The 13,351-nt window shown below is 48.5% G+C and overlaps 1 protein-coding gene and 1 long non-coding RNA gene across 7 annotated transcripts in view; one reads left to right on the forward strand and one right to left on the reverse strand.

The window, feature by feature from the left end:
• PCYT1B (phosphate cytidylyltransferase 1B, choline) overlaps nucleotides 1-13,351 on the reverse strand; it is a 40,028-nt gene continuing 26,677 nt past the window's right edge. For 4 of the 6 annotated variants that reach the window (XM_072027359.1, XM_072027355.1, XM_072027376.1 and 1 more), the window contains 5 exons: nucleotides 12,685-12,836; nucleotides 11,939-12,017; nucleotides 8,651-8,859; nucleotides 6,292-6,480; nucleotides 1-2,172 (listed from right to left, as the gene is read on the reverse strand). In XM_072027359.1, coding sequence (XP_071883460.1) covers nucleotides 1,966-2,172; nucleotides 6,292-6,480; nucleotides 8,651-8,859; nucleotides 11,939-12,017; nucleotides 12,685-12,836 — 836 coding nt within the window. In that variant the 3' untranslated portion in view covers nucleotides 1-1,965. Of the gene's footprint in view, nucleotides 2,173-2,719; nucleotides 3,047-6,291; nucleotides 6,481-8,650; nucleotides 8,860-11,938; nucleotides 12,018-12,684; nucleotides 12,837-13,351 lie in introns of those variants that run through there. The other 2 variants (XM_038168871.2, XM_072027366.1) reach the window with 2 other exon arrangements.
• Nucleotides 1,483-13,351, forward strand: part of LOC139999380 (uncharacterized) — a 26,600-nt gene continuing 14,731 nt past the window's right edge. Inside the window, exon 1 of the long non-coding RNA XR_011804796.1 lies at nucleotides 1,483-1,599. This is a non-coding gene — a long non-coding RNA (uncharacterized lncRNA). The remainder of the gene's footprint in view (nucleotides 1,600-13,351) is intronic.

Raw genomic sequence — 13,351 nt, forward strand, 5'->3', positions numbered from 1 at the left:
TGTCTGTTGTACGCTGTTTATTTTTCATGTGGAGCTTGGCTGATAAATAGGACTGAATCAAAGCAACGCTCATGAAAAATAAAACCCAACCATGACTCAGAAGTGCAAAATTGCCCTCCGCGTGTCCAAAGACAATGAGGTTCTGGTTTGCTGGAGAAAGCGTGTGGGTGTCGGTGCCTGTACCAGCGGGGGAAAGGCTTCAGCTCCGCTGTCCTACCTGTGAGGAGGACGCCTGGTACAGGATATGGCTTTGTCACGGGGTGGCCACCTGTGGCTGAGAAACAGCTCCCGCTACGAAGAGGTCGGGCCGCCGAGTTTTTCTCCGGGTCCTATGTACAAGCCGTGGGCGCTGCCTTCTGCTCGGGCTGCTGGGCAGGATGCGCGATGGAGCTGGGACAAGCGGTGGGGCTGGAGAACAAGGAGACCCTGCCCACCTCCACCGCCTTCGGGCATGGCTCCTCGTGTAAACAGCACCAGTGGGAGGGGGCAGGCGGCTCCACGGCGCGGCAGCGGGTTGCGATGGGAAGACTTTGACTTGCCAAGGACGGGAGGGACCAAGGAGCACATCCCGGGTGCGGAGTTACGGTGTTGCCTGAGGCTGAGGAAGGTCTGCACCGCATCGCCCCGTCAGGCGCAGCAGCTGGGTGAGCCGCGGTGCTCCTCGCACTGCCCCGGGGGAGCAGCAGCCACCCTGCTCCCGATGGCCTCTGCGCAGCCCTGCGGGGAGCTCACTGGGCTCCAGCAGACAGAGAGTGCCGTGAGATCCTGCTCGGCCTGGCGGGAGGCTGAGCTGGGCCTGGCAAAGTGTGCCCGAAGGCAAATCGGTTACCCCGGTATCCCATGGGGTGGGGAGAAGCTGTGGGGAGTGAACAAAGCGCGGGGCTAACTCGGTGCCAGGGGCTGCGATTTACTTGCCTGGAGAGTTTGGGAGGGAGGGAAGGTACCCAGCTACCCAACGCGTCCCTCGGGAAGGGAGGCTGCTGCAGGCTGTGTTCCCGTCTAAAAGGTTTCCATTGTGTTTTCCAGCCTCTTCTCCCTGTTGGGATAGAGGAATGGCCTCGGGACCCCACGCAGGGGCTGCGTGTCTATGAGCACATCTTTTTCAGGGTTTCACGAGAAATTTAAACCTAATTGGATTAGGAGCATGTGAGGGCAGTAGCACTGCTGGGCTCGTCGCTTGGCCATGCCTGTCTGGGAGCAGCAGGGTTCCTGGGGGAGAGGTTTGTTCTTAGGCTGCGGGATCCCACGTGCACTTCTGGAATTCACCACTAAAACCCATCAACGCCCTCAAAGCAGCTTCTGCCCACAGCAACACGTCCCAGTCAGGGCTGGCTTCGTTTACTTACTTGCCTCCGAAGTGCAAAACGGGGAGCGGAACAGAGGTGGTCAGGCAGCTGCTCAGGCACTAGGAACGTGGGGAACACCGAGAAAGCAAAGGGGTCGGTGCAGCCTGAATCTCCGCGTGCGCCCTGGACAGAGGCTTGGTCAGCAAGCAACACTGCGCAGCCTGAACGCATCGAGCGACCCTCCGCAAACCCCACCGGGCAGCTCTCCGCTCTGCTGGCACCCTCTGGGCAGACCTCATTCAAAACGAACGAGGTGAGATTTCCTTTCCTGTTTTGCTGCAGCAGCGCCCTTCCTTCCCGTGCTGGAAGAGCTCAGGGTCAGCAGGGTCCGACGCAGCCGCCGCGGCTGTGGCTTTGCCCGTGCTGCCTGCGGGCTCAGCGCAGGTCCCGCTGGCCCGGCCACCGCTGGTGGGGCCTCCCGGCACGGCGAGGGAGCAGGGACGGGTTCAGCTCTTCCTGAGATCTCCCTTGCTGTGCTCCAGTCTGTTTTCGTCGTCTCCCAGGGCGCGTTCCCTGCTGTCAGAGGGACCCCAGGTGGTCCTCGCGCTTCTCCCCATCCGGCGGTCGAGTTCATAGCTTGTTCTTCTGTCTCATGGTTATAAAAATAGATATCTTTATTTTACTTCTCGTCCTCGTCCCCCTCGCTCATGCTGCTGAGGGAGGCGGAGGCAGCTTTAGGAGAAGAGGGAGGGGAGGCTTTATTGAAGACCCAGGGTGGGGACGGCGAACGGGACGGAGAGCGGCCTCGCGTGGGGCTGCTGCTTGGGCTCTGCCTCGGAGAGAAAGCCTGGAGCATTCGGCCGCTCCGCTCCTGGAACATCTGCTTCTGCGGAAACAAAGGGGAGAGGCGCCGTGAGTAAGGCACAGAGGGGAAGGCGCCCGGGCAAACGGGCTGCTCCGCCTGGGGAGGGCAGAGCAAGCAGCTTCTGCTCTGCAGCACAGCCCAGATGTGCTTTGCCTCTTACACCGTGCCCGTACTGAGTTGGTTCTCACCTGATGAGGTTTTGTCTTAGCAAGGACGCCCCTAGCACGAGAAAACTCCACGTGTTGTCCTGAGCCAGCCCTGGGGACCTCCCCCTGGCTGACTTCAGACGTGTTGGTGATTGTGTCCCACACAGCCGGCTCTCTGCCTGAGCTCCAGGTGCCCCTCGTTCCCAGGCCCTTTTCCTCACAGTGTGCTGGGGCAGGGCACCTCTGCAGGCCAGCAGCTCTGCTCCTCCTCCCCTTCCCCAGGGAGGCAGCCCTGTGCCTGCCCCGTTCTGGCAGCCGCTTCCCCAGGCAGCTGGAGCACGCATCCCCAAACCCTTCAGGTGGGGCAAGGGAGGGAATGCCAGAATTTGGACATCCATTTAAAAGAGAAACGCGTGCAGGCGCATGTTCTGCTGTGGGCTTTATTGTCGCTTGCTCTGCAAAGCCAAGTGGGGAGCTGCTGGAGCTGGCGGGGTGCAGCCGCCCCCACTCTGCAGTCAGGGGAGCGGCTGCAGAAGGCAAATCAGTGCTGCTGCTCCTTGGCGCCGGCATGGCCTTGCCGTCGGGCTCCAGGGCGGGTTGCAGGGGGTCTGCCTCGTGCTGCACGGCTGCCGCAGGCTTCATGGGGAGAATGCAAACTCAGAGCGCCTCGCTTCTGCTCTTGGAAGGGGGGAGCAAGAGCTCTCAGCCTCGCCTGGAGCACTGGAAGTCGGCTCGTAGGTGATGCTCAGCTGGAATGGAAGAGCCATCCCCAGCAAGGTTAAGTTACCTGAGAGCAAAACGCTTCCACAGCCCCTGTGCTGGGCACTGCTTGGGCAGCCGAAGTCCCCAGCGTTTCTCAGCTTGCAGTTACGTTTGGTTCCTCCTGCAGCTGGTGTGCCCTGCGCTGTCCTTCCCCCAGCCAGGGAGCACGGGGCTGCCCCTCACTCTTCCTCCCTTTGCCACTCACTGTTTCCTGACAGAGGAGCAGCAAACGTGAGGTTTTTCCATCAGGTTTCTGCCCTGGGCTGATTCAGCCTGTTTCAGCCTCTCCCTGAAAATAACCCTCCCCCAAAGCATGGGCTTTGATATGAAATATTTCTTTATCCTGGCCAAGCAAAACATTTTGTCTCCCTCCTGTCCCTGCCCCCTCCCAGCTGTGTCAGGAAGCTCAGTGGCACTGCAGTGCTTCACAGTACCGGTGTTGGCGATGGGAGCAGCCCTGCCCCACCGGGCACTGCCCTGGCTCTGCTCTCTGTAGCCCCCTTGGCTGTGCCCCGGGCTGTAAGGGAGCACCCCACCTTCCTGCTTCGTTCTGGGGGAAGACTGGTGCAGAAACGCTGTCCTGTAAGCTTTGCTTTCTCTCCACTGATCTCAAGTGCAGCTGTCTGCTCCTGAATGTCTGACGTGGGGTGAGCTCAGTCCCACGGCACTCTGTGTCGACCAGGAGGGCCCAGGCTGTGCCGTGCTGCTCTCAGACCAGAGCAGAAGTTTGACGCCACGCTAATTGCTGTTGTTTCTGACACCTCTGTGACTCGCCCAGAAAGGCGCACACAGAGCCGTGTACAGGTGGGCTAGGCTATGAAGGCATCGCATACGTCTTGTCAGCTCGGAAACTGATGTTCTGACCTTTCCCAGAAGCTGCTGGTTTTGTGTGGGTTGCGTGGCCCCCACTTTTAGAAAATTGATGCCAGCATAAAGCGTATTCTAATGACTATTTGTGAAATAATAATAGCTTATTAATGGGATGCAAATTGCTGATCTAGGAAGCTAGCATGCCCATAACGATTCCTGTACTTTTAATGTCAACATTAAAAGCAACATCTAACTAACTGTGATACGGCAAATTAATGTTAATAACAGTTTTGACACTAATAGCAAGTTATCAGTATTTTAAAAGTCTTTCCTGCTGCAAGGCTCAAACTGCTTTAAAAAAGCCACAACACCTTTCAGCTCGCTGTCACGGATGCTTTTCCTGCAAGAGTACAAGGAGATTTCACTCCTTTCACTCCCAAGCTTTTTCTTGGCAAAGGTCTCTGATTGCATCAGCTTTCCTACTTCGTGGTGCGGACACTAACTCAGAAAACACCCCAGCATCCCCTCAGAAGACCTTCACAGAGCAGCTTCTCTCTAATAAGTTGAATTCCATAAAATATTTATCACTAAAGGGCTTTTTAATGCCCTCAGTGTGTGTTTTTGAGGGGGTGGAGCAAGGTAATAGCATCAAGGCTTTGCAATTCTTTTCTCTCTGCACAACCAAGCTCATCTCACCCCCCGTGGCCTTCCCACAACCTGTCAGCACTCTGTTTGTTCAGCACCTGCGGCCATCGGACCGTCTCCACATCGGGAACGCTGACTGGCAACCACCACCCTCTTCGTGTGGATGTGGTCAGTGCAGGTAAACCTGGGCTAGTCACCAAAAGAGTTCACAGCCTTCACTTTCCAAAGGAAAATGATAGCACTAGTGAACAATTTGCTAAAATGCCGAGGGTTTGTTTATAAGCAGAAGCTCTGCTGAGATCCTTCCAACACAGCATGCTATTCACGGTGCTGTGTTGTTGGAGTACAGACTGATAAAAGTAAGGTGAGAGAACATCGTGGCTGTGTTGGCTTTTTAAAGCTAATAGTATCTGCTTCACGCTAGTCCTAAACTGTTTGTTTCTGGCTTGCTGCCTCTGTTGACATTGTCTCAAAACTGTAATCCATCAGCAGTTAAAGCTGTGCACAATTCTCTTGCAGAGGGTTTGCTCTCAAGTGAGGAGGGAGCTGCCTGGCTGCACACCGTGGTGTGAAAAAGCCCCTCTGAAGCATCCCGCTGTTCTGCTCAGTATTTGTCTAGTTCTTACCCTTCTCCCCTCAGTTTTCTCTGCATGGCTTACTGCTCTCCTCCCTGCTCCCACACATTTCCTGAGGCCAAGCTAAAGCCTCACTTGCTTGGAGCCAAAACAACACATCTGAGATCGTGCCTGTCTCAAGGGGTTTGGCTGGGGCCTGGGATTTTCACCAGGAAACACCTGCACGGAGCGCTTGTTGGGAAAGGACCAACACCCAGCAAGAAGGGCTGAGAAGTTCAGTACAAACAAATGGCAACCTCTGCATTCAAATTAAGCTTTGCTGCTGGATTCAAGCTAGCATGGGAAGTGTCACAAGAAAATAAAGCTGCTGCATGTCTGACAGGCTGTCAGAAATGAAAAAAGGGGGCCAGGACTCTTCTGGGGCTCTGGATTGTCACCAACTCACCACTCACTGCCTGATTTTAGTTTGGTCAGGTAAGGCCTTCGGGCTTCTCCCCAGAACGGTAGTGTCCCAGCCTCTCAGCTGCCCTACCAAAGCCCTGCAAATCTTTGGTAAATGGGCACTGGGGCACTAGCACTTACCATGGACACCTTCAGAAGTGCTTCACTTCTACCTGACACTTCTCTGCAGTCAGTGGGGTGACCCTGGCCACTAGACATGTAAAATCATTTCTCAGAACTTTACATCAGCAGTTTTTAAGGTTAGAAAATGTCATCTTCTATTGTTGAATGCAGAGAATAAATGGAACAACTCAACTTCTCAGTGTTGCTGTTTCCCTCACCACCTTCAGTGAATAATTTCTCTCTCATGTCTGTGTGGGCCCGTTTAGTTCTAACAGGGAAACAGACGGCATCAGCCTGTTTGCTAGTACGTGGCTGTTAGGCAGCACTACTGAATGCAGCATCATACCCAGCACTGCAACTTATTTGACAGCAAGGCATCACCCTGGTAAAAAAAATAAAAATTCTATAAACATTAAAGACAGCAGTTGTCCCAAAGGAGCAACAGACATGGCAAATCCTCCTGCTGCAGTACTGGCATGCATTATTGGATCCAACAAGCAGGTCTGGCACTAGTCTGCTGTGCTGGCTTTTGAAACAAAGACTACAGCAAAAGAATTTGCTCTTGATCTGTGTTATAGGGGGATAAAAAATAATAATAAAAACAACACTCAGACTTCCTGGGATGGCAGAACACCTACCAAAGCTCCATCGGGTCCAAACAGCTCTAAAAAGTTGCCGATAAATTCCCTGGACTTTTCTTCCCATTTCTGAATGAGGTCATGGCTCTTCTCTTCCACCTTGTTAACAAATTCTTTTGATTTTTCTTCCACGTTCTTTACTTTTTCTTTCATTTTGTCCACTTGGTTTTGAAAGCGGTATTTCTTTTCCTGTTTTAAAAGTGTGGACAGAGATTAATATATAGGAATTTGGGAATAATTAGGCACCGAAAGTACAGAAGAAGAAAACAAATCTCATTAATGTATCGTAATGCATACGGCCCTGGCTAACTGTTCTCACATTGTATTTATATACACAAATTTAATGTATGTGTAATGAAGTGCAGGAAGTACATATTGGAAATAATGTTTTAAATGATTACTATCTTTATTCCACTATGTGACTCTTTCCGTATTTGCAAAGTGAATGCAAAGTTGAAAATTTGAAAATTTTGTGAACCTTGTTAAGGACACAAGTGAGAAGAAATTAACAGCTCAAACTTTGTAGCAAGCAAAAGGCAAACCTTCCTGTGCTCCCTAGCAAATGCATCCTACTGCAGCCTTGCCAGCCTGGATGTTGACCTGGTCCCAAATGCCTCTTTGGTCAGATTGCTGCAGAGCAGAAGGAAAACTCTGTTCACCTCCGAGCCTGGCAAATACAGGAGCTTCTGACTACAACAGAAAGACAGGAACAGGCCTGTGCCCAGGAAACTCAGGATAAAAGAGAACAAACTCCTAATTGCTCGGTAGCACAGACAGAGAGGAAAAGAGAAGATCATGTTGGGATGCTCTCACCTGGCCAAGCTTCTAAAACACTTCAGTGCGTAAAGGTTTTTTGTTCTGAAATGCTTCTGTGCTCCACAGACGTACAGTACACAAAACTACCTCAAGCTGTGCCCCTGAAGATAGTGTGATCTTCATAGCAGCGCGACTCACTACCAGCTTTTAATTTCCTGCAATCTTCATTTAATTGATCCTTTACTTTCAAAATATATACTGTTTATTGCTGGAGGGGGGATGGGGATGGGAGGGGGATATTCTAGCTCATAAATCACTAGAAAAAAAAGATCTGTGCAGGCCACAAAGCCAAACAAATCAATGAAATCTAAAGAAACTTAACTCATTTTGTACCTAGTAAGTAACCAAGCCTTCCTTTACCTAGGAAACCAACACTTTGCTGTCATGGTGAAATCTCATTTTTTATTTTGAAACACAAATTCTTCTGGTGAAAAGTAGTATTTCTGCACTTGAATATATAAGCTAAATAACCAATGTCAGGAGGGACTTCAGAAAACATCAGTGGTTTTGAGTGTTAGAAGCCTAAGATGTGTAACAGTATCTAGTAACAATAGTTAAAAAGTAACTTTAAGACCCACCAAGGCATCCAGCATGCCCTAATTTAAGGGATATTTGCAATAGTGAACCTTAATGGGTGGAATAGTTGGAGCAGAACTGTTTACAGTTGTAGAAGACCAAAAAGAAGTGCAGTGAAATAAATACTATGCCCTGTGTACTGTCATTTATCTGCCAGACTTCAAAATAAGAAACAATAAAATCCTAGTGACATGACACGATTTAGTCCTTCACAAGGGGATTTCCCAGCCCCAGAGAAAAGGGGATGCCTCCTATGACCTCGCCCTATCACAACAAAGATTTCAGTAATGTAGGGACTTGAAGTTGGGACTTGGAACAGAAAATGGAGGGAAACTTTCATTTCTGCTACTTCATGGGAGGGCAAGGTGCGGTTCTGTATGTGGAAGCTGCATAACTTGAGCTAATAATTTTTCTGAGAAATCCTTTCAAAGAGCACTCTTGCCCTACCTATTGTGCTACATATTGTGTCTTCTGATCTCTTCAGCATCATTTAAGCATTAGCTTCCTGACATACATGTACTTCCTTGTGTTTTAAAATCCATTTTAGCTTCCTCTAGCCATCTCTTGTCTCGGTTGTTTTTGTTTTTATCTTGTCTCTCTGTCGAGAAAGTTTGGATATCAGAATCTTCGCTTTCTGTGCTGCCTTCTCACAATGGGAATAGAGAAACAGATCATCTCTTGGGTCAGTGTCTGAGAAGACTGCAGCTGGGGACTTATTTTCTTCCTACTATGTTATTATGTCAGGAGAACAGGGAGCAGCAGCTTTGCTACCAATGTGAAAGTGTAAGATGGAAATGAAGCTGCTAATTAATAGGAGTAATTAAAACTATCCTCAGCTTACCAATTCCTTTTAAGTGAAGTTCTTCACGGCTCTGCCTTCTATTTTTAAAACACTTTCTTAGCCTGTATGCTACATTTGGGGTCCTACGAGAGGCTGTTTCAGAAGCGACAGGATGAGTGTACTCACGTTTATAAAACTAACGTTCAGCTCTTTGGCGGTGTATCCCCGTTGGAGGTTGCGTCGGGCATAGACGTCATAGTCCCGGACGATCCTTGTGATGATATCTGACGTGGAGATGCCCTCAGTTCTCTGCGTCGGTACGAACATCCCTGAGCAAAGTGGGAAAAGAAAGCCAGCTGGGAAAGCACGGCAGGACCGGGCACTGTGGCAGGTAGCTGAGAATGGATACAAAAACGCCTAACCATAGTCAAGACATTTGCAATTCTGGCCATCTTACTCCTAGCTTATTTTCTCTCCCTCACGTGTGAGCTTAGAGAAGGCACTAGGTTGCTACGTGGTTCGTTTTCCCTCAGCCTGCAGAAAGGCTAAAATGTGCACGGTGTCAGCTGTGATGCAGGAAGCCAGACCAGCTCCTGAGCCAGCCCCTATTTAACCTTATCTAAAAGGCTGGGGGGAGCAGTTGGCCTCCACTCACGCTACTGAAAGGCTGTTTGGGCTCTCCAGCGTATTGCCACTCTCCACTCCATTTCTGTGTTGCACCATCTGACAGGCTTTGTTCTGATGAGTGGTAAAACAAACCACTGGCCAAAGCCACGGAGCACCTTCAGGTAGAAGATGTATACTCTGCACTACAGGAAAAGGAAAACTCCCAGGAAATGCTGGTAGCTTATAACAGGCAAAGGGCGAGTAATGGCGGTGTGGGCAAACGTGGGCATACACGCTGTGGGGACTGAGGCCATCAGCCTCAACAGCCCATTTCATGTACACCTGGCCACGTCAAGGGGTTGGATAATCACTCTCCCTTTCCAACTAATTAAATTGGCAATTTATTAATACTGCTTGATTTTCCTCAACGCAGCTGAGCAATATATTGCTCCTCTTCAAGGCAGGCTCACTTAACCTGTTAAAGCAAGTCACAAAGGCAATAATATTAGAATACTAGCTCACCTTGCTTTAGTAGTTATTTAGGGCTACCAAAATTACTGCTATCACTTACATGTAATTGCAAAATTAAACTGCTGATGAGAGAGAGATAAGCTAAGACTTAAGATTTTGAAAAAAAAAAAAAAAAGTGCCTTGCCTTAAAAGGATGCTATAGCTATTGACAAATCAGTCTTCACACATTCACTGGAAGTAGGCAGGCACTGCTAGCCAATTTCACAGGGTTAGAAAAAGAACTGATGAAAGAATCAAGAAATTTAGCAGCCTCCTGCGACTAAATGATAAGTGATACCTTCTCTTTATGATCTCTAATTACTATTCTGCTCAAAAATAGATTGTTTTAATCATGAGCAGAGAGGGTTCCCTGTTGCCTGATCACGCTTTTCAGGCATGCAGTAGTCACTCAGGAAACTATTTTTGGAACCCACTTTAAGCCAAAAACCTTTATCGACAGGAGCTACAAGAATTCATTAAGAAAACCCAAGCCCTACCCTTGCTAAGCCAAGTGCTGAATTGTTTTCCAGTAAGTGGACAAAGCCACATGTGAGAACATCACCTTTAGTCACTGATTTTGCTTTCATTGGCTCCATGTGTTAGACTGATTGATGTTTTCAAACCTAATTGTTTACAAATGTACAGAGGTTTAGGCAGCACACCACTGCACAGCTCCCAGTTGTCCATATGCTCTCCCACCCATTGACTAGATACAGGGAACTAGTAGTGCATAGGAATCTACACAAAGAGCTCCAGATTTACCATTTGCTTTTCTGCTTGCTAACTACTCAGTGTGGGAAAATGAGAGCAATGGAACTGAGGAAAAAGCACAAATGCATCCACAGCACTGGTCTATTTAAAACAAAATACCCTACAGGAAATTCATTACTGTCATAATATTGTTCTGGAGTGTCAGGACTACTGTCACTCGAACTTGAAACCCTTCACAAGTTACATTATTCCCATTTTACATCTAACAAATTTCAGTCAGATAAGGTTGAAGCACTTCTCCAGCATCCTGCAGTGATAGACAGGACAGAACACGTCTCTGAAGCTGTAAGTTCATATTTTGTTGTGCAAAGTTTGAGTTCCTCATAAGGATGCACGCGCATTAGACCCATTCCTAACAACAGCAGAGGAAGATGTGCCAGGTTTGGGCACGCTCCAGCTCAGTTTGATAACAACAGAGTGACACCAAGGGCGCCTGTTCTGTTGTACTGTTAGCTTGGCACCTTATAGGTCTAAGTCAAAATAGCTTCCCAGCCAGCACGCATTCTGTGTGTCCCTCGGTGACCTGTCCTTACCAGAGGTCTGTTTGTCCCATTGCCTAGTAAAGGAAGCTGGTGCTGGCTCTGAAGCTGTAGCAAAAGCAGTTCCTAAAGGAAAGTTGTGAGTCTGACACTACAGTGATGTTTGCGTTTGGAAAACGATCAAGAACTGCTGCTATAAAAAGCTTATGCTTTTAGCTTGGGTCAATACCTGGCCTTCTGCTGTCATCGTATAGCTTGGGAATGTCACTTTGCACCGCAAACTATCAGCAGGCAGATTTGCTCTGGAATTCTTTTAAGCGCCCAAAACACATTCTTGTAGACCTGGAAGAGGATGGATTCCCCCGTGGTCAAAGCAGCACCTCCACGGAGCAGTGGAAGAAAGGAATGACCAGTTCCTACTCCTGCACTGGTCACTGTGCTGGGATAGCTGCTGCCTGCAAATGTGGCTAAACATGGTCTCCTCAGATTTAATTCAGCTTCCATGAACCAAAGAGAGACAAATTCCTGATGACTTCAGCATGTTCACATTCAGTGTTAATACTGTAGTCAACCAAATAGCTAACTGGTCATGCCAATTAATTACTCTGGCACTCATTTAAACCATCTGCCAGTGTAGTGAAAAGAACCCTCAGTGCAAATCACAAGTGGATCCTAATGACTCCTGAAGGCTGATGGTGTGCCTTCCCGTAATAAAGGCTGTTCTGTGTCAAGGAGTCATCAGTTTGTGGTTACCAACAACTGCAATTGGCTGGGCTGCTGTGGGAACTGAACTCATTTTTATTAGTTCTTAGTTGAGCAACCTAAAATCATTTAAATTAAAAAAAAAAAAAAAAAAGATGAAAAGATGGGGCCGCTTTTTGATAGACTTGAACGGTTTCCTGGGGGTTATGGCAAGAATTCAGCCAAGGACATTGTGATTTTGCAAAGTGAATCTTTCTGCTGATGCCAGCAATACCTACTGTGAGGGTGTACGAGAATGCAGTATTATCTCTGCTGCTTCTTTCTCAGCAGTTGTGGTCAAAAGGCAGTAAAAGAGTTTGAGCCAAGGCTGAAAAGAAAGGTGCTAGTAGTGTGAAGCTGCCCTTACCTGCCTCCTTTATGTGCTTGTATACATCATCTGAGCCAGCGGAGGAGTACGGGATGTCATCGTGGGCTACAAAGTCAATCTGCCAGTGAACAGAAGAAGAATCACATGCCACCATCACTGAATTTTGGTTCAATGAGGGGTCGTTGTGGAGGATCAACTCTTTTCTTGACTTCAGCTGACTTGCTTTTGACTTTCTCATCCTAAAGCCATCACCTAGAATATTGCACTAGATTTAGGCCTAAAACTACTATGTTCTGTAATCAGTTAGGAAAGTACACAAAGCTTGTCTCCAGAAGCATTGTCATTAACGCACTGTCTGCCTTTTAGAGGACACGCTGTATTTTTATGTATTCCTGGCCAATTATTGCACCTGTTGACATTAATGGGAAATGTGCCTTTAATCCAGGACTTTAGTAGGGCTTCGGTCATGACAGGATAACTTTACTGATCTCCTCATGATCTCCTTTCCTGAATGTCAATTTATGGATGACTCTTTAGTGCTGTTTTGCCATTCAGAAACCATCCCGGCATTCCGAGAAATCACCCCAGCACACTGAGAAAAAAACGGCAAGAGAAATACAGCCTTTTCTGACAAAGGCTAAGGCAAGCAATGCAGCATAACTGATTTCAGTGACTGGAGCTAACTGAATTAAATAATTTACTCCAGCTGATACAGGTTCACAGGCTTGCTGTTATCTTCAACTGTCCGTCTATACAGGGGAGGGAGGGATAAGGGAGGAACGCACCTTATGTTTTTCAAGAAACTCCGGTGTCAGCGTCCAGGGTGCATCTCTGATGACCTCATCCACATAGCGACAGTGCCTGAGGGCTTCGTATCTCTCAGTTTCGTTCATCACAGTGAAGCCTTTGAACTTATGAGTTAAATCATCACTGCAAACTAAAATATGGAAGTATCAACAAAATGGCTCCACGCGCAGCAGAAATTGCTTGACCAGCCATTTATTATTTCCTGATAATTGCATTAAGCACTTGGTTATTACAATTTTCGGCAGCTCCAGGGCATCTAAGAATTGAGTTCTGCTCAGAGTTGGCAGGTACAACCAGAGATTTATGGCAGCTCCTTCCCTTCTAAACTGCAGTCAGAGCCTGAGTGAGATACTGCAGGACATCTCAAGGGGTGCTGTACATGCACGCTGAGGCAAGTGAATCCCACTACAAGGGGGGATTTTGGACAACGTTTTAAAAATAAACAGAAAGTGCAGTGTCAGCAACCACACAGTGCTGACAAACCTCATGTATCACAAAATGGTTGAGGCTGGAAGGTACCAGGACATCACATAACCCAACCCCCTCCTCACAGCTGAGTCAACTACAACAGGTTTCTCAGGGCCACGTCCCAGAGACGGAGACCCCACAGCAATTCTGGGTGTCCTGTTCCAGCGTTCAACCACC

Source organism: Anas platyrhynchos, chromosome 1, assembly GCF_047663525.1.
Source record: "Anas platyrhynchos isolate ZD024472 breed Pekin duck chromosome 1, IASCAAS_PekinDuck_T2T, whole genome shotgun sequence".
NCBI classification, from domain to species: domain Eukaryota; kingdom Metazoa; phylum Chordata; class Aves; order Anseriformes; family Anatidae; genus Anas; species Anas platyrhynchos.